This window comes from Rhododendron vialii, chromosome 6a, assembly GCF_030253575.1.
Source record: "Rhododendron vialii isolate Sample 1 chromosome 6a, ASM3025357v1".
NCBI lineage: Eukaryota > Viridiplantae > Streptophyta > Magnoliopsida > Ericales > Ericaceae > Rhododendron > Rhododendron vialii.
In genome coordinates this window covers 32680479-32708373 of record NC_080562.1, presented here as the reverse complement: position 1 = coordinate 32708373, position 27895 = coordinate 32680479, and the positions used below count along the sequence as shown (strand labels likewise).

Sequence of the window (27895 nt, the reverse complement as noted above, 5' to 3'; positions counted from 1 at the left end):
TACTTTCAGTTTCTTCACGTCTATATATTGACAAGGAAATTGTCTCCAAGAGCTCACTCCAAAGTACAAACAATAGTTCAATATTTATCCCATTCGATGCACTTAAGCAGGCTGAGATGACTCACGTATGCAGTTGATTCCTTCTCTCTTCAATATTCTTCCTCAACAATAAACCATCCGTTAAACTTACACAAAATCTTTGAGGTATTTTCCCTTTCATTTTTCGAATTGATACGACAACGCATATATTTGGGTGTGTACAACATGTACCCATTTGAGACGGGGCACTTGGCCCAACGACGGTTGATTGTACAACTTGTACTTATGTATAAGAATAATTAAATGCTTCTTATACGTATTTCCGAAAAAAAAACAGGTACCGATTTGAATTCACTTGAAGTTCATATCATTTGTATAGAATCACATGCAAAATTAAAAATAAAAAAATTTTATCAGCAAACATTCACGTAAAAGTTCAAAGCGTTAAGATAAAACGCCATAACATACGAATGTTATGAATTCAAGATACTGTTTTTGTCATACTTTATAGATACGTTTATACTTTCCGAATACATTTTCGTAATCCATTAACAAGGGTGTCAACTTTTACCCCATTAGAGTGGAACCCACAACCTCACTTCACCTAAGTGCAGCTTAGCTACACAATCGTTACACCAATTGCCGTGTTATTATGACTTTATATGCAAATGTTATTAATTTCTGTGTAAATGTAATGCTAATAATATATACTCCGATAATTCAAGAATATCGTATACACACAAATATAGGGCATGCATTGTAGTGTTTTGAACCCTGCTACGCTGAATATTGTAGTGTTTTTCCCATTAAACATAGTAGAATTTTTTCTTACTCCCATGCATATATAGCATGGGTAGGACGATTGTAAGAGTATTGTTGGTGAAAATGGACCAATAAGGTCGTGGTAGTGTTCACCAACTTTTTACTGGGGCTAGCTCAATTTGCAGGACTCTTATCTCACTAAGAGATCAGGAGTACGAATACTCCATATGCGTGTGGCTATTCTACTACCCTTAGATGAACGTTTTCTTTCTTTCTTTATTTATTCACCATGATGGGGTTATTTCTTGTATTGATTAAATTATTGAGCTTGATTATCTCATGGACTCTCACAATTAATATAGTTTACTAGGTTTGTACTTTGTGACTCATACATGATGTAACTCTCATGTCGATTGATGAAAACAAAAAAAAAAAATGGGACTCGAATCTTGAGTGTTACTTAGGGTATATTCAATCCGAACCCTTGACAGTAGTAAAAATCAATGGTGGGCATTGATTTACATCTAAGGGCCCAAAATACAGGATATTCAAAAAACTGAGATGTATTATGTATATTGAAGAATACCGTATACATACTAAAAAGCAAAGGCTAGCTCGGTTTTTCCCTTTAATTTTTATTTTTGTTTCTGATATTTTTTGAAACAGACATTATAAACATATATGTGTTACTATTTCTGTTTACAAAATACATAATCAATTCCACTAGTTTATGAAAATTCTAGAAATACAAAAATTGTGTTTTTATTTGTTTTGAAAACACATTCGGCAAACCCAAAAAAAAAATAGAGAAGTAAAAATTATTTTGGTCACCAAACATGTTTTTTGTCTTTATTTTTTAATAAATAAATGAAAATGCATTTCTTATTTTTCATAATCAAAAAAAAAAAAAACTAGCAACTTTACCAAACAGAGCCTGAGCATTGCAACATTTTTCTTTCATGCCATGGCAATCAGAGGAGCATTGTTTCAAATTTTAGTTTCTATTTAAACATAGTCTCAAAATTTTATTACATGTGTTCATAACTATCACTACGTGAGTTTGGACTAGCTTTATATTTTTTTTTATTGTAAATCAATTGTACTTATTTTTAGTGACTTTTTCTTTAGCTTAGAACAAAATATTGACCTTTTTTCATTCCTCTTGAAAGTGAAACTAATGACGTAAGAAAACATGTACCAAACCTTTAAGAAAAAATAAAGTTCAGAAAAACTATAGTGAGCCGAAAATTAAGTCTTTTTTTTATTTTTCGTAACGATATTTTACTTTTTTATTTCTCGTAAAGATGAATCAGAGCAATAAAAGAATTTGGGCGACCACAAACAAAAGTAAAGGGGAAAATGCCAACAAGCCAAAGTCGTACAAAAATGTTTGCAAAACATTAGTAATCGAGTTTGGAAAAGAATGAATTGCTAGTTTAATTTCTTGATGAAGTAAGAAATAATTTCATAATTCACTGTTGGTGGCAATATTCTTGTGCTTTTTACGCAATTTAACGTATAATGAAAAGTTAATTTGTTCATAGTATGTTACTTGTAATAGACTATCATCAATTTTTGCTAATTATATCCCTTGTAAGGTTTTTTTTTTTTTAAATCAATAAAAGTAACATTTTATTAAGGGGAGGAAAAATGGATTCCAACCTCAGTTGTATAGTTAGAAATCCACTTGATCTGATATTAATTTACGTATGCATGTATATGATGGCTTCAAAGATGGCAAAGACTACTTCGGTGAAACCCGAAGGCAACCTACAACAGCTTATACGAGAAGCTGATGAATTGGCAGCTAAGCTGTATTCAAGGACATCTGATATCGCAATCTATAGATTTCCCCGAACTCTCCGCGAGGGCAACGAAAAGTACTCCAAACCAAGGACAATGGCTATAGGCCCCTTTCATGCTCATGCTCATGCTCATGCTACAGATCTGGATCGCGTACAAAGTAAAATGTTTAACTTCTCCCACGTTACGCGTGAAATTGGAGGTATGGGAGTTATGAAAACGCTTATCAATGAATTGGAGAAGTTAGAACTGACGGCTCGGGCGTGCTACGATTCAGATAAAGTGGTAACTGATATGAAACACTACGAGTTCTCGAAGATTATGATACTTGATGGCTGCTTTGTTTTTCGGGTAATTGTTCAATTAACCTACAAAAAACTTCCGCTAGTTACGCCCACATTAGGGAGCTCTCATGGGTCGATATATGATCTCCTTCTAGACTTTGTTAAACTTGAAAACCAGATTCCGTTCTTCATCCTGGAATCCATCTTTGAGAAATACAAGCAGCTCAATCCAGACGCGGCCTCTAGCTTATCCGAGTATGCTCTTAGTTTTCTTGGGATGACCATACTAAAAGAGCATAACCTTTGTACTCCGAAACCCGAGCAGAGAATCAATCATCTGCTTCACTTGGCGAAGATGGCGTTATTCCCTCTTCCTCGTCCAGATAGTGCTTCAACAATGACAACCGTAGTGAGCATGGGCCCCGACAAGCCATCATCATCGTCGTCGTCGTCATCCTTATTGACTGAAACAAGAACTGCATCAGAGCTGAAAGCATACGGAGTCAACTTCCGGACGCCAAAGGTCGGTAATAATGCTTACCTGCAAGATATACGCTTCAAGAATGGCGTCCTTGAAATCCCAAAACTCATGTACAACGAAATAACCGCTCCACTCTTCCTGAACTTCTTGGCTTACGAAGTTTCGTATCACAGGAACGACATGGAGGAACTTGCTGTAATGTCCTACATCTGGTTCATGGATAGCCTCATCAGGGACGTCGAGGACGTTGAGGTGCTTGTTCAATCCGGTGTCCTGCAAGCTCGGATCACCGACGCCAAGGATATAGTCTCTTTGTTTAACAGCCTCGCCGGGAGCCAGTTTATCGAGCCAGAGAGATACCACTTCGAGCATATACATCGACAGTTGAAGAGATACTGTGAGTCCGGCCTCCGCCCGCTTCGCGCGAAATTGGTTTATTTCTACAATCATGGGAGGTGGGATTTCCTTAATACCATCCTCCTCTCTTTCTTCACCGTCACCCAAACCCTGTTTTCCATCCTTGCCTACCTCATTCCCCTGAAAAATTGAAATAGCTACTGCTGTAGACCCTCTTCGCATTCCCTTCGATCCAAGGTGGTGCATGCATGTTTCGTTGCAAGGTTTTGTTTTGGATGCTTATTTTGGCGCTCCACTTTTATACGCAGATCCTTCACAATTTTCTTTTGCTTTTTGCTTGGTGAGTGAGTGATATGAAAGTTTTTTTTTGTTTTTTTTATTTTTATCATTAATGATATGAAAGTAGTTCTGATACACTAATAAACGTTGGTTTCGAGAGCTGTTTGAGTGAATAATCGTTGTTCTATTATAATGTAAAAGTTTATACCAATAATATTGTTGCTTGGACTTGCCTATGACAGTAATAAGCATGAATTATGTGTGTAGGGTGCAAGTGTTGGACAGTTGGACAGCGATTGAGAGGATACATATTAAAAATGGAAAAATCTTTATTTACGGAGGTTCGTAAATAAAGTTTACGGAGATCAATTTTGATCATCAAAAAGTGTTTTCGACGAAGGCATGCAAACTATTAACGGTAAGAGTATTTATTACTGGTCAAAGATTAAAAACATATCTTAACCGTTAATTGCCGAAACAAACGAGTGAGATTACGCATTTTCTGTGAACAACTTATTCACGGCTCTTCCGTGAATAATTTTCTCTCATTTAAAAGTGGTTGTGGGTTAATTGGGGATTGAAAAAATAAGCAACCGATTGTTATTGAGCAGGTGGAATTGTTGTTTAGTTGTGTGGTTATGATTTGTGTCTAACTGTACAAATCATAACCACACAACTAAACAAATCATAATCTTTAAATAAATATCCAGTGCGTAAACCTAGATCTTTAAAAGATGCATTTTTTTTATAAAAAGAATTAATTATTTTTCACAAATTAATAGATATCAATTTTGAAGTTGTAAAAAAAAATTGATGCTTTTAATAAAAACATGTATCTTTTTAAAGATATAAATTTGCACGCCGAGCATTTATTTAGAGACGAAGAGAGTATATGATTGTATCCATGTGTACTGCGTAATTAAAAGCACATAAATAACAGAGTTTAAATAAGGCTGTTTAAAGAGTTACGACGTGCCAAAAGCATCATTGTCTAGTCTTTTCTTTTCTTTTTCCATATTTTATAGTCAATAAGATTAGTGGAAAGTTAGTCAAAGCGGGACTTAAAAGTTATTCATAGTCTATAGTTTGATACCCTAAACTCCGCCCCTCATAGACAATATCATTTCTGTTTTTTTTGGTTGATCCGGTGGCGATGGGACTTGGGAGATAGAGATTAAATGATTGGATCTAATGGGATGATGAGAACCAAAGACTAAAATAATCTTTTTTAGGTCCCTAAGTTTGGAAAGGTGTTTAATTAGGTCTTCATAAGTTGTAGGTCTTTCATTTTAGGCACCAATAAGTTATGATGGAGACGAAGAGTTGTTCCAACTATATATTTTGATCATTCTGAACGCATCGGTGTGGTCAAAATTTGCAAAAGTGAGGATAAGCCACTACCAAAGTCTACCAAATTATATTTGGCTGAAAAAATTAAGTGCCTTCGAAATTCAATTTCGACTTGTTCATCACTGATCTCAAACTATGTTATTTTTTTCTTACTATAAAGCCCATCATAATTGAATCTCGAGCAGCTTGAATTTTTTAAATCATCACAAGCTGAACAAGCCAAGCACCACTCATCTTGTTTAAGCTTGATTTAAGAACTTAATTTGTATAATAGATATTCAACAGATCTTTAATTTATAATCAAGTTTTGCATTGATTGTTCATATGAGCTTTTACCATTTTAACAAGACAGACACAATTAAGTTCGAATACAATCTAGTAGTAATTATTTTCTTACATTTCATTTCAGATCTATTAATTACATGAAGGCAAACGCAATACTAGGACAGGGACTAATGAAGGAGCCTTGTGCCATCAATTTGCTCGTTGTCCATAGCTTTAAAATGTGATCCAAATCGTACACCGTTTAGAACTCGATGGGTACAATAGCCTTGTCAAAAATCAAGTCAATTGCATATCGGCAACCAAGTAAGCAAATCTCTTTTGATTAGTAAGCTACCGATTCCCGATCGACTTGATTTCCTGCTATACATTTCAAGCTCTAAACAGTGAACGATTTTGATCACATCTTAAAACTCAAGACGGTGAGAGAATCGATCCCGCAGCAGTCTACTGCGCCGGTGCCCCCGGGTTCAAGGGTTATACTACTTGTTTGGGAACACTGAATTGATACAATGAAAATATTACTAGTACCAAACATATATTGAAGTTCGTACTGCAGTTGATAGTACAAAGGGATACATACACAATGTACTTCCCCCATCGCTCATGGCAGCTGTGACTCCAGCTACAAAGGAAACTGCACCTCCTCTTCTCATAAGCTATAAATATGTGGCCAGCGATTCATCATTCTACAACATAATCCCGCATCCCCCGATTGTTCGTACTACTACTATAATGTCATCTATCTAGACCATCCCCTTTTTTTTTCCCTCGCCAATCCGGGTGTTCAAGTCGATCAGTTTACACGCACCTCGACTAATCATCTTCCCAATTTGGTCGAAGGCAGACTATCCACGCTGGGGCTAGGAAATTCTCAAAAAATTACTTTCTTGCGGCCCGACTTTCCGACTCGAACTCTGGTTAACTGTGTAGGTCTAAACCATCCTTTATGAATCATTTCTCATTCAACTTCTTCTTCTTTTTTTCTATTTAAATGTAATTAATTCAGGATGTCCAAATCAAATTATGCTCCCCGTTTTACTTTTAATTTATCAATACCTTGTAAAAATGTCTTGCTTAGTCTTTAGCCCCATCTACTTTTGTGGCAACAGAATTTCAATCAAACAAGTGATTTGCCACAGGATTCAGCAACATTATGTTGAGGGCGCATGAAAATATTCGCGGCCTTTCTACTAACGTGATAATCGATTTTTTTTTTTTTTACACAAAACGCGTTAATTGATTTGGCGTACTGATAATAAAGTAACTTTTCAGTACACTTGTTATATTTGTTGTTTTCCCTTTTTATCTTTCAAATATTTTAAGAACATTAATTATCATCGTCATGTTCTTGTTGCAAGTAAATAATTTTAAAAGAAATACTGATAAAAGAGTAAATTAAAAGTGCCAAAAAAGACATGACAAATGGGCAAGGAGGGAGTAGTTCAGATGCCTTTGAAGATATATTTGACTCGATCGGTTGTGGCCAAGGGAGTAAGTTAGATCTTTTCTTCCATCATATGGAGTCGCCAGGTTGGTTTCCCAACCACATCAATCTTCAAAATGTTTCCAATTTGTGCTGATTTTTTAGTACCAAATTGGCTACCGACTAGCCGATCTGACTGCTCATTTTAGTACAGTCGGCTTGAATTGAATCTGAGCACATACAAATCTGAATCGTCGTTTATCACTCAATTAAGATCAGAGTCATCGATTGCTGAGATAAACAGCCGATCGGCTGCTTTGCAGGATGCTACAGCATCTCCGATTCCATCCATTGCTCGGTTAACTCTCTCTCTCTCTCTCTCTCTCTCTCTCTCTCTCTCTTCGTCAAAATCTTTCTACTTGACACATTTAAATTAGGCTGTCACCAAAGATAAATAGGATATAGAAGTTGCTCAAATAATGAATCGCTCTCTCTCTCTCACACACACACAACACACGATAACGTCGGGTTCTCAGACCAGCTTCAGCAAGTCATCAACTAATTCGAAAGAGTCCAATCCTCATCGTCCATTAACAAAAGGCTATATTTCTATTACATTAAGAATGGGGCAAACTTCTATAGAATGCTTCCGCAAGAATTGGTAACACTTACAAATTTTGAATTTAAGACTTTGGAGGAAGCAAATCCGCAAGCTTGGAGGTCTCTCTTGGCCAATTAGCAGATTGAAGGTACAAACATGTGAAGTATTAATTAGGAAAATGGTACTTCATGATTTCCTGGCAGCTTGAGAGATACTACTTCATTTGGAGTTAGATCTTGGAGATGGTGAGTTGGGTGATCACTTGGATTAGTTGAACCCCTCTCATAGAAAAATGTCAGATAGTATCATTTTCCCCACATCACATGGATGCCACAACCACTCCATAAACTACTAGAAACTTTTTCTGACATTATATACTAGATAATATCTACACAATTATAGGGTGATTATTATTAATCGTGGGGAAAATAAAATCGAAAAATGAAAAGAGAAAAATAAAAAGGATGTGAAAGTCAGTTTTTCGTCAGAAAAAGTGAGTAATCTAACGTGTAGCAGGTCAAAGAACATAAACTACTCTCCATCAATCCAAGCCGGGGGTGTGTGCTGTGCACGATCCGAGCCGTCGGATCATGCATCCGACGGCTTGGATCTTATCTCAATAATGAATGGCTCTGAATTGTTCATTACCGAGATGAGATCGGAACCGTTGGATGCACAATCCGACGGCTCGAATCGTACGATCCCCCAATTCCAATCAATTAGTGATGGGGCAAGTGGGGCGCCGGTTTAATTGGCACAAGCTCTTTGTCCTGTGGATGAGGTGTGGAGTTCAAATCCCCCCTCCCCCTAATACTCTAACAACTTCTCCTAACGTATGGCTAAAGGAAAAAGAAAAATTAGCAAAGGGACAAACTGTCATGTTAGTACACAGCAATAAGTCACCAGAAAGTCCAACAAGTCTTTGATTTGGAATTTGACCTCCGCCCGCGTGCTATTCATTTTATTTTTTCAGTTAATTTTTATGGCATTTTGTCCAGTTTTTTTTTTTTTTTTTGTGAGTCAGTCTGTAAGGACTATTTTGCGGGTTTAATTGGTCCGCATTAGTGGATGGTGAGAATTTTGATTGGTCACCAAATTAATCCGTCTCGATACAAAGTCTTAAAAGAAATTAGAAATACACAAGAAAAAGTAGCGTAAAATCAGAGGCATAGATTTCCTTTTAAGGAAATCAAATTGCTGAAAAACAACCTGTCACAGTGACCAACGACATAAAGTAATACTAACCGCATTGAAAAAATATTCTGCCCTTTGCACCTTTCTGTCTATTTAAATGGATTGATTTCCGAACTTCTTCGTAAACCAAAACCACTACAGTTTCCTCTGGAATAAGCTTCTGCTTTCAGAATTTGAGCTCTTTCCGACCGCTGAATTCCACGTTAATTGTGACTAAAATGGCGATGCTGCGAATAGTAGCTAGTTTGGCTGTAATGGCCATGATCATCAATGTAGCCATGGCAGCAACTTACAATGTTGGCAGTCCCAGCGGCAGCTGGGATACCAGCACTGACCTCGCGTCATGGTCATCTTCGAAAACATTTTTGGTGGGAGACCGTTTGGGTAAGTAAACAAAATCTTTTCAAGAGGTCCGTCAGTTTGGTACTCTTTTCGTTTTCCTAGTTTTTGTCTTCCATTTTTTGTTTTCTTGTTTTTGGAAACAAAAAAACCAAAAAATTATTTTTTTTTGACAATGCTCATTGGTTTTATGTCACTTTCATATTTATGGGAAAGAGTTCCCAATTTATGAAAAAATGTTCTTTGGTGCTTCATGAGACCTGGGTTGTTTTAAGAAATTCCATGCTAAAGTTTTTCTGAGTTCCAGAACCTGAGAACAGAAAACAAAAATAGCAGACATCAAAACTTCATTAATTTCCTGCTGATATGCGATCATCTCAAGCTACCAAATTGCTAAAATAAAGTTCTTAAACTGCAGCTTTCACCTATCCGTCGAACCACGACGTGGTTGAAGTGCCTAAGACAGATTACGATTCCTGCCAGACCACTAACTCAATTCAGACTTACAACGGCGGCAACACCGTCATCCCTCTCTCTTCTCCGGGCAAGAGATACTTCATATGTGGAACATTTGGGCATTGTAGCCAAGGAATGAAGGTTGAAATCGACACACTTGCCACCTCAACATCACCAACAAGGGCACCAACGCCTGAAACTGGAATTGAATTACCTCACAGTCCTGCTCCATCCCATGTGGTTTCTCCGACCGAATCTCCTTCTCTAAGCCGCTCCGCCAACCCATCTTCCTCATCAGCAGCTACACTAGCTAATACTCTAATTGGGTCTATTGTAGGATTCGGCTTCGCCATGGTGATGCTACTGAGTCTCTGAGCATTTGATCATAACCTAAGAAGGGAGGAACAATCTCACAATATTTTAGTACTGCTGTTGATTTATTTCTTGGAGTTTTATTTTATTTTTCCCTTCTTGTTTCTTTCCGAGATAATTGCTTGTGTATCTCTCAATTTAAAGAAGATTATTTTTCCAGAACAGTGCGATTTAACCTATGTTGATTGACTCTATATTGTTAATTACTGCAATTTTTGCCCATGTTGATTGACTATATATTGTTTAGGACAGTGGAAAATAATAACTACAAACTAAGTTGTAGCTTTGATGAAATGTTTCGTATATTTGCTCATTAAAGGGAAAGGAATTAAATAGCATTTTACCTTTGTAGATTTCTCCAAGTTCTGAAATAATCAGACAGAAAAGATGAAAAAATAAACTACTGCTAGAAAGAGAAAAATATTGTACTACGTATTATGTATGTTACAGACAATCAGCATAGACATCTTAGAGTATTCAGTTCCTAAACATTATCATCCACCTAATAAGGTTCTAACATATCAAGAAACCAACATCAACATGGTTGATAACAACAATAGGATGTATAACTACAAATGAAAAATCTTTGGAAAGGAGGAAATGTACATAGACCGACCGTCAATCGACAAACTTAAGCAACCGGAGGATGGAGGACGTGGTCATGCGACGTGTCACGCACAGCGGGCGGTATTAATTGCCACATGGCAATGCTAGGAAAAGTGATGAAAGGCATTAACTTGTGATCAGGGGTTTGCCCATGAGCACCATATGCAACAGGCATTGCAAATGGATGAGGCAGGAAGCCTGGATGTGAAGTCAAGGCTTTGACTTGGTGCTCCAGCTTCTCCTTTTCTTCCTTCATAGTCTGCTTCTCAATGCGGAGCTCGTTCTTCTCAGCCTGCTCATATAGAGAAATTCAGCACACATTACCGAAATAAACTAATCAACCACATATTTCACCCCATGTCGTTAATTCTGAAACAAACATTTAAATCTATGAACATTTGAGTGACATGTTGAGTTTGGACACCCCAAACTATACATTTGTACTGAATATGCTCACTCTTATTCCATTTGAAATTATGCAAGTACACTCAAACACAAGACACGCTTACACTCACTCTTGAGTTTCCAGAATATGCTGAATATTCTATAGAAATCCGGAATATTCCGAAAATATAAAGAGATTTTCAGAGAGTCGGTGATGACTCAACATGACATGTTGATGTATGCGTGATCTCGAACTACACCCTCTGTCCCTATACACCTCTATTCCATGTCATGATGATATCCCAAATTATGAGTACGTTGAAAAGTTTAGAAAAAAAAAGTATTAAGATTTCTAAAGCTCACTGTCATTAGTGTTAAAAACATACTTTCAAATGGCACCTGGACTAATGCTTTGAAATTCAGTTCAATCATTTAAGAAAGCATGTTCCCTAAAAATCATGGAACACCCAAAAAGGACTAACAAAATGGGACAAAGGGGTGTCTTATCCTTTACCAGGCGCAGAAAGAGTAATGTTCGATTGAAACCCAAACTCACCTTCAGTTCTTTAATCTTCTCTTGCAAATCCTCATTTGACTCCCTTAGCTTCTGGGCTTTGCTTCGTAGCTGTCTCACCATGCGGACAGCATCACCTAAAATAGCAGCCTTGTCTGTATTGGGGGGCCTTCCAGGCTCCAGAACAGAACCCAATTCCACGAACCTTCAAATCACGCACAAATGAATTTGAACGGTTGAGAATTGATGAATAGAAAGCACTAATGAGTGAAAAAGAAACATAGAGCATGCCTCTCATTCAGCCTATCTCTTCGTGATTTCTCCCGACATGCTTTGGTGCCCAATGCATTGCATGATTCAGACTTCAACCTGCAAAAGCAATACTCATAATCGAAAGAGAAATTCTCGAAAAAATAGGTGCGACATAGCAGTAAGTGCTAAAATTACCTACTACCAACAGGATACAATAACATCTGCTAACTAGTGCTAAACGTCTGGAAGATGGATTGGACCAAATTCGATGGAGCAGTTTTTGTTTATGTCTTCCATCCCTTTTCATTTCATAAAATGTTTCAAAGGCTTGACGAGGCCAATGATGATACAGATAATTGGATAAACAGACCTGTCGTTTGGTTACACAAATTCCCTTTGAACCATTGAAATTGAACATAATTATATAATGGAGTTAAAAGGAATCTGCAGGAAATCCATGCAAGGATCCTGTTGCCAACAATAATGCTTATTGTTGTCAATCCTAGAAAATTCTGCAGCAGTGCTACAGTTTAGACAACCAATCCAATTACGTACACAACCATTGAGCAACACTTTGTAAAGTTCAGCCCGTTGGTGGTATGTCTAGAAGAAGATCTATGAGAAAAACTAAAGAAGTTCTGAAGAACCTCATAACAATCTTTAAATTCTCGCCTTTTCAGCACCCAGAGATTTCAATTCAAAGATAGATGCGTGAAAGTCCCACAGGTATACGCAAAGCATGTGGTTTATCAATGGAGTAAAGGAATAGTATTCATAAAATACTCAGAGTGTGGGTGGATATACATACATCGATCAACTTGGAGCTAAACAATGTAAACAAAAATAAGAAAGAGAGGATGGATATAAGTACATCTCCACGTCTGCATTTTAAGGCAGCTAACATTGTAATTAACCAAACTTACAGCTGTTCGTAAAACCCCATGCTAGCAAGTAGAGACATCCATGTGCATATACAGTATTTGAATGTTCAAATGGAGTGTCTTTTCCCAACGATATGAACCAACGGAACAAACTTTTACCTTTTCCGCAAGCCAGTTTCCTCAACGGCTTCTGAATCCCCAAATGAGCTGTCAATATCCACACTGGAAACAGAGAACCGTCAAGACACTACAAACGGAAATAAAAAGAAAAAAACCCTTAACTACAGATTCCTCATATATGAAGCCTGCCACAAGGCAGTTGATCAATTCCAACATTGAAACAATTAATGAGAGAGTACTCTTTTTTGTTGGCAGGATGGGGACTAATCTCTTGCACTAGATGTTTTGGCATTTTGAACAAAATGTTCACATCTCATCCTTAAAACAATACTCAATAGAAACAGATTCCGTGACAGGAAGACAGCTTGAATGCTAAAACAAATGACGATGTGATGCAGCCCAGGCAGCTAATAACTTGTCACAGTTGCTGGGGCAAATTAAACAGAATCAAGACCTACCAGCTGTGAGATTTCTAACTGAACTCTAGGTTTCATACCACTGATTTGAACCGTTCATCTGAGAATCTTCAGTTGGGGGAATGGAAATGAATCAACTCTAAAAATGCGAAAAAGTGAACCCGTTCGAAATTTTTCATAGCTAAGGGGAATGATTCTCCCAATACCTCCCCACCGTTTACAAGAATTACGAAAATTCTCATTTATCCATATACTCATAGAATATCAGTGATTGGTATAGGAGGAGAGATCCATTTATCTAGATTTGCAAAATAAGCGAATAAATATTGATTAATTTCTTAATATCCAAGAATGGGAAGAATCTAGAAAGATCCTTGCAATATTTATGCTCTAATAGAAGATATGGCCTATAAACATTCGAAACAAACTTATCTCAGTACTCGGATTAGGCATTAGTCAGGTGGGCTCGCACTTTGCTCAATAAGTGCTGGGGCATATGCTCCCACATCAAAAGGAGTTCAACCTCAAAATCAAGTGGTGTTTGTCCCGCATATCACTAGGAGGATCGGGATCTCTCTCTCTCTTTTTATAGGCAAAAGTAACATTTTATTAAGGGGGGGAAGGGAATCCAAACAAAAGTTGGAATACATCCAATGGGGACAAGCCCATATACCTTAAAGCCTAAAAGCCCAAATAATACAATGAAGCCCAAAAACACCTCAAAAGGGAACAAAGCCCTAGAAAAAGGCCAAAAAACCCAGATGTTACAAAAGGATCGGGATCTTTACAAAAGGCTTTCTAAAGCTTTCCTCTCAATTCATATTTGGACGCGAGCAATCTACGTGTGTGATCTCTTATACTATTTATCTTCTCCGACATCTTACTGAGTTTACCCCTGGCCCTCATCCTTTTGCAAAAAGCCGATCCACAGTGGTAAGGTGAGGCCATTACTAATATGATGTCTTGTCTATTATCTATTCTAATCTTCAGCACTTGCTCATCTTTGGATCTTGAGGCGACTAGGAACTGTCCAAATACACCAAGTCAAAGTAAAGTGATCAATAAGGGGAACAAAAAGCACCTCAAAATCTTCACCCCTCTACTCAAAGCCATGTCAAAATCGATATCACTCATTTTTTCAGCTCAATAGAGACTCTATTTTCTTACTCAAATCTTGCAAGACTACTTTGTTGTTTCCACCCATATTACTCAAATTTAAGCTTATATACGAGTTGTGTCATTAGAGTGGTTTTACTGATTTTCACCCCTTTTTTTATAAATCACTGTGCTTTCCAGCTTACGCGCTCAAGTATTCGGGGCCAACTTACGCCTACCATTTTTATCATCCACTAGCGGGCGGGCGCAATTGAAGTCAGAGCATACTGATTTTCACTACTTTATTTTTTTATCAAGCCAAATAGAGTATTAGAGCAAGAAGGGGAATTAGGGGCACACCTTACGTTAGAGCAATTATTGATCTCCTGCGACGGCCAGCTGAAGCAGGTGGTCACCGGTGGCGCAGCCGGTAAGTCTCCGTCTGGGATGGCGGAGATGTCTTCCATTAAGCCATAGTCGAATAGCCAAATCGAGTTCTCTGAAGTACTGTCAATTTCCATTGAATTCCCAAACATTTTTTGTGAAAATGTTTATGGTCAGAGAGTGGGTATTGATGATAATTGAGCAGAGAAGGGAATGGAAGAGACGAAAGCGTTGAGAGTGACAGCGTCCATATCATGCTGTCACAGTGTCAACTTGTCCGCAAAAGTAAACGCTATTGCGTCTAAATAAGCCCTGCTTCTATTAATTGAACAATGTCCGATCATTTTTTTAGACCCAGAATGAGTCCAAAAAGGAAGTTTGTACTTTTTGTTTCTGTTAATTGAACAACAATTATTCACTCTCAGTGGCAGAGCTATGTTGGGCTTGGGCCCAGGCCTCTCGGCCCTGGTTTCCGAGCTCTCAAGTTTAAAAATCTTATTTTGTATAACTTGATTTTAAGTACTATAATTATCGATAATTATTTGTGTATACCTACTTATAATCTTAATAATTTTGGTCTAGATTTATAAGAAACCTATTATTTTAAATTCTAATTTTCCAATTTCTTTTATAGATAAAAAATAAGCATGTGACAGGTATTTAAGCAGTAACTGAAGCTACTCAAGCAATATATGGCAGGTAATTCTCCATCAATCCCAGATTCAGAGGACTCTGGAAGTAAGGAATCGTGAACTTATGCCGGCCATCGATCATTGCAAAGGTAAAAGTTTTAGATCCTTCTTGTTAAAATTGGTCCTGGCAGCTGGGGTTTACCATCTCTGGTTGGAAAGGAATTCTCGAGTTTTTTGGAGGGAAACATAAAGGAGTTGACTCTGTGATGACAAGTATTGAAGATAGTGTGAGGCCTCGTTTTTGCACTTGGAAGCATTTTCCAACTCTCTTGAAAATCAAAGACTTTGCCAATGCTGGAATATTTCAGGAAGAGTTCTTGGGACGTCAAATTTGTAGATTTGGTAGAATGTTTGACAAAAAAACTAAGAGCAGAGACAATCCGCAGGGACAAACGCGTTTGGCCCCATTTGGATCCCGAAAAAATTTAAAAAGATATCCATAAATTTTTGAATATTATTTTATGGGGCCTTGTAAAAAATCAGCTCTAGTGGATATCGGTAAGTATTACTTTTGGATAAGTAGATATCCACTGGAGTTGATTTTTTACAGGGCCCCATAAAATAATATTCAAAAATTTATGGATATCTTTTTAAATTTTTTCGGGATCCAAATGGGGCCAAACGCGTTTGTCCCTACGGATTGTCCCTGCTCGTAGCAGGATTGTTTGTATATTTGAGGATTTCCTTTGTATAGGTTCTTGTATATGGGTTTAACTCCCCTTGGTTTTTGAGTTGGTTGGTTATAAAATGCGCAAGTTATCCAAAAAAAAAAAACACGTGACAGTTGGAGTAGCATAAAGAAAAAAACAAAATTATTGGTATACTTTAACTGCATTAGGCTAGAATTATTTCAATGTACAAATGTAATATATCGCAAAACAAAAAATTTATACTATACAATAAGCATACGTTCCGATAAAAAATATATCTACGAAACCAGTCCCCCAAAGTAAAAATCTTGGCTCTGCCACTGTTCTGCCCCTGGACCGCAATATTGTGGTGGGGTTCGAGACAAAATGCATAACTCCACCACTGTGGTTGGAAAGAGGCTGGGGCTCCTAGAGCATTGAATAATCGCTCGTTTCGACGTGAGTTTGGATTGTCTCCGTTTCCTATCTCCCTAATTAAAAGGGCACTGAACTGTCCAATTTAAGTGCTTTTGAAGCCTTATTTAAGTTTACTTCTATGATGAAAATTATTTATTCTTTGGAATTTACTGAGGAATTATTAAGAACATCAAACCGCCTCAAAAAGTATGTTTATCAAATATCTACAAATGTATATTTTTAAATACATTTATCTCATAAAAATAGATTGGCACAATGATTCAAAACTTATGACCTCCCGAGCTCAGATCAAACCAAGCAACCCAATACAGTCCAATGCACACAGACCAAGGACCCAATAAGTGTTAAATCTAGCCCATGAGGATTTTAGGCCCAACTAAATCTAGCCCATAACGGCAGGCCTCACCAGCCCAAGGGAGAAATCAGCTCTTAAGCGTAGCATATAGGAGTTCTGAGCTCAGCCCATGAGGTGAGCTCGGTAGACGTAACAATCAGCTCAGCTAAGAAGAACTTGGTAAGCCAAGCTAGCGATAAGATAATGGACAGGAACCAGCTGCGCAATGGAAAGAGTTTGTACGAACTAGAAGACTTCAAGAGCGGCTAAGGCCAAGGGATAGCCATGAAAGACCCATGCACAATGAGTACTCCTAAAAGCTCATAAGCAACCATAAAGTCCTAAGGTGAGGAGAACATTCTAATCCGTTCCAGAACACCTTTTTAAAAATAAGTACTTATTTTACATTTTCAAACTCAAAAATAATGTAAATGAAAAATAATTTTTCGATTTTTTTTTGCACCGTATAAAAGATCTCGATGAGATTTATCAAACAAGATCCATATTGGTAGGAAAATTATTTACGTAAACACATTATTTTTTAGCTTGAAATTGCCTTCTTAAAAAATAAGTACTTATATTGAGTACTGAAACGGAGCCTTAACACCTATCTATTCCCGTCACGAGCGGATGAGACCCAAGAGTTCTGGTCGCCTCACCAGCTTGGAGGGGACGCGGAGGGGCTGCTGCCCCAATTTTGGGGCCCACCCCGGTCTCGCTCCGATGATCTGAATCGTTCACTTTGTAGAGCTCGTCGAGTAGAACAACTATGCAAAAAATCAGCTTAATTGGATATCATTAAGTACCTGATCGGAACCCATATAACTCTTAGTCCATGGGTTACAGTGGATTTGATCCAGTATTTCGGATCCATTCTTTTTAAAATAAAAAGGTTCCGATCAAGTACTTAATGATATCCAATTAAGCTAATTTTTTGCATAGTTGTTCTACTCGACGAGCTCTACGAAGTGAACGTTTCCGATCATCGGATCGAAACCGGAGTGGGCCCCGAATTCGGGGACAGCAGCGCGCTGCTGCCCCTAAGAGGACAGCAGCCCCCCTCCCTCCGCTTGGAGGGCCTGGTGGACGGACGGAAAACCTCATCTGGTGCCCGAAACCGCTTCATAACTTATTATCTCCACATATATGCGGTCACAGCATGTGTGGATTCATATTGATCGACATGATCTTTAACAAAAGTGATGTTAAGGAGCTCTAAAAATTCAACGATATATTCGGCTTCTAAAAGATATCCTTTAAATGGTCCACAAAACCCTCAATTGGATCGTCTATTCGGTACGTAAAAGAAACTTAAGAATCATCTTTTGAAAATATTTCTTCCTTTGTCCCAAATTATTGGTTTTGTTTCACTTTTTGTGTCACTCAAACAATTTTTTTTGATCGGCGTGTCACTCAACCAATTGTCTATATATCACAACCAATAATGTTTTTTTATGATTTCAAAACTTTGTTTGATAAAATTATTTGAAATCTATCAAATAAGATCTATAGTTGATATAAAATAAATTATAAATTAAAAGATGTAGCCATTTTTTTGAGAGATCTGATAAGCCCTCGATAGTGTATATAAATGGGCTTATCGATACCAATTTTGTCCCTCTTTCGTGCATAATTTACTTTAATTAGTTGATATTGCGCGGAGTTGGTGTTTTTGGCCTTTACAGGTTAAAGTAGAAAATAAGGCGTTTTGAACGCCAAGGAAATCAACCCGGGATCATCCAAAGAGCCGAGACCATGTGCACCCCGCTACCAAGTCCCAAGAATTGTTTAAAGAAGTGTCGAAGAGTGTTCGGGATGTCAAAGAGGCTGTTGGAGGCAAGAAACCAATTCGGAAGCTTTCTGCCAGCGATGTACCTGTACCGATAAAAGCTGTACCTGTACATCGCGGACAGATTTGGTTCAAAATGCTGTGAAACAAGCGATGTACCGGTACTAGGTTTGCACGATACCGGTACATCCTGGAAAAAAATCTACTTTTTGTGCCCGACTTTTGTAACTTTTTAGGGGCATTTAGGACCTTTGTAGCTCGTTTTTAAGGGGCTTTAAATACCCCCAGACCTGGGGGGAGTAGGTAATCTTTCATTTTTGGACTTTCTCTCTCTACCTCCATTAATGGAGCTCCAACCTCTCTCCTCATTCAAGTCTTGAGCAAGGTTTTTAGGTGCGATCCATTTACTTTCGGAGCTTTTGGTCTTCATTAAAGTTGTAAGAAATTTCATTCTCTTCGAGGATCTTGTATTTATTTCGAATTTACTCAATGTTTGGTATTTTCCTTATGTTTCCCCTTGCTCAATTCGTTGCCCCTTTCAATATGAGTGAGTAGTGTAGTAAGGTTAGGTTGTGGGATGGTTAACATCCCGTAACCAAGGATGTAGCTTGTTCTTCTCTTGTAAAATCTCATTTTCTAGCTTAAACATGGCTTAGGACTAATTTTATGTACCAAAACTTAGAGGTGTTAATCTTTTTGATCAAATGTAGGCAAGGGCTAAGCTATTTGCCACATTTGATGCTTGGAGCTATGTCCCTCTTTGTGTTTGTTAAAATGAATCAAAAGAGCCCTAGTTATGTTTAACACCGTTGTTAAGAAGAGAAGAATCGAGTTTATCCTTACGTTATGGGTGTTAATTATCCCTAAACCTAGCCTTTAGTTTAATCTCCAATCAAAAAGCCGTAGTTAGGTTAAGTAGCCACTTTCTAAATCGCTCAGTTGGCCGTCTCAACGCCGAACTTTGGTTGGCGGTCCTAACGCTAAAATCTCTACGCAAGCTAATCTCCGAACCGAGTTATGGATGCGCTCCCTGTGGATTCGACCCCGGACTTCCGGGTTTTATTATGCTTTCAACCGACCTAGCCCTACGCTTGAGGCATTCTTATTACAACACACTCTAAGGTCGCAAGCAAGATCTCAAATAATAAATACTAATGTTTTAAAAACCGAACTGGCCGGTTCAGCCGGTTCAACCGTGGACTGGCCTAGACTCCGGTCCGGGCCAACCCTAAAACCGCCATTATTTCAAAACGGGTCTAAATTTTGAAAACAAGTAAAACCAAACGGTTGAACAGGAGACCCGTTTGAACGAGTCTGGGTTGGAGCGAACCGGCCCGTCCAGAGTGAGACTTTAACTGCGTTTTACAGCCGCATTAAATGCTCCGTTTAATGCAGGCCAGCCTCCCCCGTTGCCATTGGCTCGAGCAGCTCACCCCTAACGGAAAAATTGTGTAGCTTCGGAAATTATTTATAAGGGCAATGGTTGCTTCGAATTTTTCTCCAATGCCCCAGTGTGATATTGGGGTATTCAGCTAATTTTTTTTTTTTTCTGAGCTTTAAAGGTCTTCTAGGTGTTGGATTTGTTCCTTTGTTGGCAAGTAGCCAAATTAGGGATTGAATCTCGGGCTGGGCACTTTGTTGGCTTGCTCCTGTTAGTCCTTGTGTCTTTCTCAAAGATTAATAAAAAAAATTCACCATTCAAAAAAATGAATGATAAAAACAAATTTTATTTTTTCAAAATCATATATTAGCTACGCACTTTTGTTCATTGGCAGACACACATAGAAGCAAGCGGGGTCACCTCCTTACCCCACTCGATAGTCGATTGACATTATAGCATCTCTATATCTTATCCCAAATAGTATTGAAAAATTATAACCTTGCTTAACTTGTTTCACCTATTGTTTGATATTTTTTATTGTTCTTTTGGTCCCATCTACTTTTTAACTCAAGTAACTCTCTCTCTATCTCAAATATAGAAAAAAAAAATAGAGAACAAAGACTTCATTATATGCATGAAGTGTTGATCCATCTAATACCCCCTCCATCTTTTTATAAGTGTCAACTATTCTATTTTGGTTTGTCCCAAAAAAAAAGTGCCCATATTAAAATGTCAATGAGTAAATAGCATATTAGTTTAAAGTCCAAATGAAACAACTCCATAGGAGCTTTAATTCAGCCTAAGTTTCTGTAATGTGTAGAATTCATTAATAAACATATTTTAGAGTCTAGAGTTTGTAAAGAAAAAATTGCTTTTAATGAGACAAGGGTTTTGTTTGGCTAACACAAAAAATATCTTTTTTCATTTAAATTGTCTTAAATGAGACAAGGGCTTGTTTTGGCTAACACAAAATGTCTTTTTTCTTTTTTTTCATCTTGTTGTACTTTTATAAGGTACCCTAAGTTTTAGGCACTTTCATAGAGTTTTATGGTGCACTTTCTTATTATAGAGTTTAGCGGTTTAGGCACTTTCATAGGGTACCCTAAGGTTTTAGGCACTTTCAACACCAATCAACCTTAGTCAACGCTGGTTAACATTGGTCAATGCAGGTCAACCTTGGGAGGGTTTTTTTTTTGTAAATACTGGATAGAATGTCCTTTAGACTTTAGGGAAAAATATTTATGTCCTTATTATAGCAAAAACCCTTATAGTATGTCATCTTACTCAATTTGCCCATGAGTAAATAGAAAGAGAGATTTTTTTTTTTTTTATCACAAATGAGGTTATTGTGCATCGGTTAAAAATATGAAAAATTGTTGTCATGAGTTGTAAATTAAATGTTATCAATGGATATCTCTTTTTTGTTTATGTATTACTCCCTCCGTCCCTATTTAATTGTCCATTATGGTTTTGAGTGCATTTTCAACGACTTATATCTCTCGACATATATTATGTTTAATGTTTTTGAAATCATTGTCTTATAGAAAAAATTGAAATCTATCAAACAAGATCTATATTGCATATTTTTAGCAATATATGTCAAGAAATATAAACTGTTGAAAATGTACGTAAAACCGTAGTGGATAATTAAATAGGGACGGAGGGAGTATGAATATTTGTTTCCGTTCATCATCAACTCTGAATACAAAATTATTTTCTTTAACAGCAAAAGAGAGTTTATTAATTTTTGAATAAAAGTACAAAGATTAAAAGGATTAAGACATGACAATATCACAACGAGAAACACATCTTCCAATGAATTCCAACTAAGTTGGCATCCATTATTACCTACAATCATATACCACTAAGACCCAAACAAGTTGGCAAGAAACTAACCGTAATTTTCCGAATACAAAATTATATTTGTTATGAATATTTGACCCCAGTGCTAAAAAAATCTTAGGTCGGCCCATACCAAAAAAAATCTTAGGTCCGCCCACACCCAAAAAACTTTTCATTTTATGTTTTTCAAACGTAAGCTATGTGAAGAGAAAATGCACATTCTGTGACCAAGTATGGCAACCAACAAAATTAGCTAATTTTCCGCGGATCCATTCAGTTTTGTTTTTTAAAATTATTAAATAGCTCAAATTATCCGTGCAAAACCTATAGTGGGCCACACAATGCCGTCGATACCCATCGGTATTATAGCTGTCGGTACCCGTAGGATTATCGGCCCCTCAAAAGTGTCCTCGCCTACAGTTTTATGCTTTTTCCGTTTGATTCCTCCAACGTATGAGTGATTTTTAAATTTTTAAGTATTGCGCGGATATATCTTACGTGATATCTACTTTGTGCATCAGAGCCGTTTGATACACTTTTGAACAACTCGGATTAAAACTCTCTCTATCCTCTCACCCCAACACTTTCTCTTTCTTTTTTTTCTCTCCAAAATCTGAGCCGTTCAAACACGTAATGGACAGCTCGGATGCGCAAAACAGGTACCACGTGATACTTGGCACTGAAAAATTTTCCCCAATGCATCACAGCTGTCAGACTTGTTTGTTTCGAAGAAAAAAATACGTGGGAAATGCACTGCTATTTTAACCAAAAAAAAAAAATTTATCACAGGCAAACCCATCATCCTCCTCTGCTGCATAAAAAGAGAGAATATTAACTCGATGGCACATTCACCGGGAATCGCTCTGTTCTTTTCAGGAGACAATTTGGTCAAATAAATTGACTCTTTGGTCCGACATAAAAAGTAACGAAAACACTTTTAGGGTCAATTTTGGATTACAAAATCCCCAATCGATGAACATGAACAACCGCATCCAAACTGATTATTCACAATCCATCAAAGAATTTATTCCAAAGTTTCAAAGAGACGGAGTAAAAAATAAAAGATTACAAAAGAACTACAAAAAATTCAGACTTCAGAGGGGCCGGAAAGATTAGTTATAGGTGCGCACAAAGTGATCCGATGCATCCTATCAAGATTTTAAATAAAGAGCCACAAAAAATTGGAAGAACATTTGAGTAGCACGCTAGCTACCTGTCAAAGCAACTGAGCTTTGCACTGGACCTGGAGTCACCACTGGGCTTGGAGGACCGAAATTGGGCGGCGGAGCTGCCGCGACAACCACCGGCTGCGGAGGCGGAGGCATAACTTCAGGCGGAGGAGGCGGCGGAGTCGGGGTTGAGCCGGGATTTGGGGCTGGCGGAGGTGGGTAGGGGTTGGAACTGGGATTTGGGGTGGGGGTAAGAGTACTGGCGGAGGTAGGGGTAGAAGGGGTGGTGGGATTTGGGAAAACCGCCGGTGATGCCTGGTCGTTGCAGGAGTCGCCGGAGCATTTGTGAGACTTGTGAAGGGCGGACCGAAAGAGCCCGAATCCCAAGACGAGCCCAGTAACCACCAGTGCCGCCACTATGAAGATGAAGATCTTGGTGGCTTTGCCCACATAGCACATTGTTTTTGTTTTTCCTTTTTGTTGTTTTTGTTTTGTTTGTGGGTTTTGACGCTTAGGACGAGGTGGGGGTAATGGGGAAGTAAAGAGGGTACTCTGGAATGAGGGATACGAGGTGGGTTTGTTTGTTTGGTTTTGGTAGTTGGATGATTTTAAGGAGAGGGGGGTACTGCCAGTAGTGGGATCAACTTCTTCTTCCTCTTTCCTGTTTTTCTCATCCTTTTCTGAGGGAGGGAGGAGCAACTTGAAGTGGGGGTGACTACCCTGGGCGCTAGTGGGTAGTTAATAGTTTTTGGACCACAAAGTTATTTCCAAGAAATTTATCAAGATGCGTGAGTTAACCCCAATCTGAGAATTATCCAAAAAAAAAAGTGGTCTGACTCTACTACACATCTTTTGGAGTTGAGCAAGTGTTTGTCCCCACCTCCGACCTATCTGTTCCGGTCCGAGCGGGTATTCCTAGGTCAGATAAGGAAACGGGAGTGGGGATGATATTCCATATTTATGTTATCCGCCATGTTTTACCCAAAATTGTCCCGATTATAGTAATAAATAATTTTGTACTCGTATATCAATTCTCCCTACCTCAATCCAAGCGGGTATTCCCGATCCCATAGGAAATGAACTCGGGATGATATTTGTGCTCCCCGCCCCGTTTTACCCGAATCTGCCCCGATCATAGCAATAAATACTACAGTAATTGGTTATTTAAACAATGGTCCTCAGCTCCCCCTAGTCTAACTTAAGCTTCCATCCAAATCACTTTTTATGGTTATGTGTTTTCATCCTAACTAATTTTGAATAAACTTGATATTGCCCTTATTTCATGTTCAACTAATATCCCAAAATTTTTGGTACCACACGATATTTGGGGATTCCAAATATCAAGTTCCAAGATGCGGTATCCCGAAGAGTCTGCTCTGTGTCCATATCTTACCACTCCAACTCCTCTTCACAAGTATGATTGACGAATCCGACTCCGGCGTCTTGGTTTTAGGTGACTTTTGGTTTGGTTTGTTTTTGTTTGGTTTTTTGTTTTCTCTATAATTTTGGACCGGTAGTATCCCCTTTTGTTATAATGTTTTCATATATATATTATCTGCATTTTCTGGTTGATAAAAAAAAATTCTTTTTTCCGGCTCCATTCCTAGCCAGAACCCTAACGAAGCAGGGAGATTCGGGAGGCGATGACGGGAGCATATTTTTCAAACAAAGATGGTGGTGTTTTAGTATGGCGATCTCTGACCAAATTTTTTTTTTGCTGAACCCGTAATCCATCTCAATCCTCATCGCCGAACATCGTTAGTTCTCAACATTTCGCCCACCACAACATTAGTCAGAGATCCTAGCATGCAATATTTGATTCCGGAGGAAATCATCTCTCGTCTTTGAAATTGTAACCCATTGCATTCATCTTTTGTTGCTGAAACCTTAACAAAGTAGGCGGGTTTTTTTTTTGTCAAACGATAAAAGAGATCATTTACATCTAAAGTACGAACCAGGAACACTATATCAATTGTGAGAGTTCACGAGATAACTAAGCCAAACAACTCAATCAATACAAGAAATTATAATCCTATTTGATAGGATAGAGACAAAGAAATAAAAAGTCCCTCACATGTCAATTGTGAGAGAATGACATGTCTCGTAAAACGAAAAATAAGTACTTACAGTAAAAAATAAAAATCTTAGCAGAACGGGCTATAACATAACTATTCGGTTTGTGGGGGTTTATACTTGAGACTTGAAAGTCTTACTCCGTATCTCTTTTCCTTTTTCTTTTGCTATTCTACTAGTCTAATGCCGAACACAACATTTGACAGTTAAAGAAAGGAAACTGATCGTGTCAAAAAAAAAAAAAAAGAAAGGAAACTGATTTTTACTCTTCACTTTTTACTGATGGCGCTCCACTTTTAACGTGAAGTTACTAGTAACTTCATGAACAAAGTGGAACACCATCAATAAAAAGTGAAGCGTGAAAATCAAAATCTTAAAGAAAATGAGGCTATTGTTTTTATTTGGTTGAAGAGTTAGTATAATTTGGTTGAAAAGAGCCCTGAAATTAAATAAGGAGTCTTCGGGTGCTCGTTGAAAAGCATTAGAGCCAAAAATTCATTATGACCATCTAGGATAAAATGATCAAAAAAATAAGATCTTTGCACCGGTTCAACCGGATTAAAAATTGGAGCACTTAATTTTTTAATCATATTTTTCCGTTAGTTTCATTAACGGTGTTAACGATTTTACCAATTTGGAATGTAAAACAAACTATGGGGACGAAATTGAGACAATTGAAACTAGAGGGACGAAATTGAGACAACCGTAAAACTAGAGGGACGACTACGAAAATTTACCCTATTATTTTATGCCTTTGTTCTTATTTTCTTTTGTTAAGTTTGTTTTATGTAATATACTCTTTTTCAGGGCTGCCAATGGCGATATTTTTGTGTATTTACCTCTATTAAAAGTATTAATCACTGATTTTGGTAAAAAAAATCGAATCAAACCGAACTGATAACTGTGATTTTGATTATTTTTTTGATTTTTGATATATATTTTATTTTTAAGATTTTATCAATAACTGAACCGAATCGCACCGTTGTGATATCTACTTTATACTGACTGTAGTGATCCAATTTTGAAATGAGAAACATACATGGGATGTGATAATTAATTAGGAAAATTCTAAAATCAGCTCAATGAGCTGACAATAATAAATGTGTGAATGTGTATTAAATAGTATAAAAAATATACAAAAATATGTATTTTTTTTGTCTTCTAGTGTACTTATCGTCAATTCACTGAGCTGACAATAGCAATACCGAATTAATTAACGCCAAGGAGGCCTACTACCAAGCCGGGGTAAATTTGGAAAAGCATAGGAAGGTCAGAGTTAATGGTCAAATCTGGGTAGTTAACTGGCGCAGGAGTAAAAAGGCGAAGGTATAAATGGGGAGTCGAGCCCGACAGGTAATTCAGCTTGCAATCTGGCACTTTGTTAGGATGTGGCCGCCTCGTGCTCTTTCGTCCTCAATCAATTATTGGGTCCCGCTTTGGTCTCTTCACAATTTTAAAAATATTTTTTAAAAAATTCCCTTAAATTCTTTTTACTTTCATCACTTCTCGTTCTATTCCTTTCCACTTATTATTTCTATTATTTTAAAAAAAAAATTTCAAATCTTAATCCAAACATAGCATTGAGTTGCTCAAGTTAATAAATCATTGTTTTATTAGTTATAAAAAAAAGTACACTAGACACAAAAATATAATTAAAACATACCGACTTTTTCATTTGTTTTTCTGTTGTTTAATTTTCAATTTGGTTCATACTTTTTTTTTATAATATTTTTTTGCTTCTTTTGCCGCCAAGATTAACACAAACCTGATAAATGCGGATAAAAATTTAAATATAAACAAAATAATAATCCGAATATAAACAAAATAATAATCCGAATAGATTGTTGTGCCAAAACACCCCTAAGAATATAATTAACAATAATTACATTACGGGCAATTTAATACATTGAAGTAATGGCTTTGGATTATTGATTGAATAGATTTGTCCACGAAACATTTATGGAGTAGTATAAAAATTTGTTGGCGTCAGAATTTCATTTTCTTATCGAAAAGTCAATAAGTACATACACATAGATATCTATATACATTGCGTACATATGAGTTTTGGACTCATATCGTGTCCTAAAAAAATGATCCAAATTGTTCATTTTATTCAAAATGGTTTATTTAGAGTCCCAATAAAAAATAAACTCAATCTAATAATAGTAAAAAAGTTTACAAAACATGTAACTTTGTTCTATAATCCAGACCTAGTTTATGAAGAAACGTTGGATGCTTTGTATATGCCTTTTTATTTTTAATAGGGGCCCTAAACAATTCATTTTGAACAAAATGAGTAGCTTGGTTCAATTTTCTGGGACCCAAGATGGGTCAAAAACATGTATGTACACAATGTATGTACCTATGTGAATGTACCTCCTGCAAAGTTGTTTTCTTATAAATTGAGACAAGAATTCAAGTTTATCATTAGGTAAGGGAGATATATATCATATGTCTACTTGGTCTGGGTATGTGATTCCAGATTAGATATGTCGTTATAAATTACATTCCTATTTTTGTAAATTTCAAACGTACTAATCATGGACATATGGCGTCACATTTATATTTCTCCTCAAAATTCTCACCATCAGAACTCAGCCCGCAGAATTATATAAAACTAAAACATAAATTTAATTAGCCAGTTGTGTAGCTGTTAAAATCATGAGGTACCATATAGTCAGGCTCCATGATCACCCAATAATTTTCATTTATCTTTCCAACTAGCTCTCCATTAGTTTTCATTGGCATCAATCTATACTATTTACAAATGTGAATGTGTTTGTGCCTCTCAAACTTTCAAATGTCTAATCCTAAGTTCTCACAATTTTGATTCTTTTATTTTATTTTTAATTGAGAGAGAGAGAGAGAGAG

At 37.2% G+C, this 27895-nt stretch overlaps 4 protein-coding genes across 4 annotated transcripts; 2 read left to right on the top strand and 2 right to left on the bottom strand.

Moving 5' to 3' along the window:
* Window positions 1-52: 52 nt before the first annotated feature.
* On the top strand, window positions 53-4244 carry LOC131330627 (UPF0481 protein At3g47200-like). The gene is made up of 2 exons (XM_058364263.1): window positions 53-204; window positions 2536-4244. The coding sequence occupies exon 2, from the start codon at window positions 2536-2538 to the stop codon at window positions 3916-3918; it is 1383 nt and encodes a 460-aa protein (XP_058220246.1). The 5' UTR covers window positions 53-204; the 3' UTR covers window positions 3919-4244.
* Window positions 4245-8811: 4567 nt separating this feature from the next.
* Window positions 8812-10204, top strand: LOC131330625 (uclacyanin 1-like). The gene is made up of 2 exons (XM_058364262.1): window positions 8812-9242; window positions 9616-10204. The coding sequence occupies exons 1-2, from the start codon at window positions 9077-9079 to the stop codon at window positions 10026-10028; spliced, it is 579 nt and encodes a 192-aa protein (XP_058220245.1). The 5' UTR covers window positions 8812-9076; the 3' UTR covers window positions 10029-10204.
* A 228-nt stretch (window positions 10205-10432) lies between these two features.
* On the bottom strand, window positions 10433-14969 carry LOC131330624 (transcription factor ILR3-like). The gene is made up of 5 exons (XM_058364261.1): window positions 14654-14969; window positions 12822-12884; window positions 11821-11898; window positions 11572-11734; window positions 10433-10923 (listed from the first exon to the last, which is right to left on the bottom strand). Exons 1-5 carry the CDS (start codon window positions 14827-14829, stop codon window positions 10657-10659), a joined length of 747 nt encoding a protein of 248 aa, XP_058220244.1. The 5' UTR covers window positions 14830-14969; the 3' UTR covers window positions 10433-10656.
* Window positions 14970-21968: 6999 nt separating this feature from the next.
* LOC131328641 (uncharacterized protein Os04g0629400-like) lies at window positions 21969-23697 on the bottom strand. Its single transcript, XM_058361557.1, has 3 exons — window positions 22996-23697; window positions 22107-22196; window positions 21969-22003 (listed from the first exon to the last, which is right to left on the bottom strand). Exons 1-3 carry the CDS (start codon window positions 23408-23410, stop codon window positions 21969-21971), a joined length of 540 nt encoding a protein of 179 aa, XP_058217540.1. The 5' UTR covers window positions 23411-23697.
* Between the last annotated feature and the right edge of the window lie 4198 nt (window positions 23698-27895).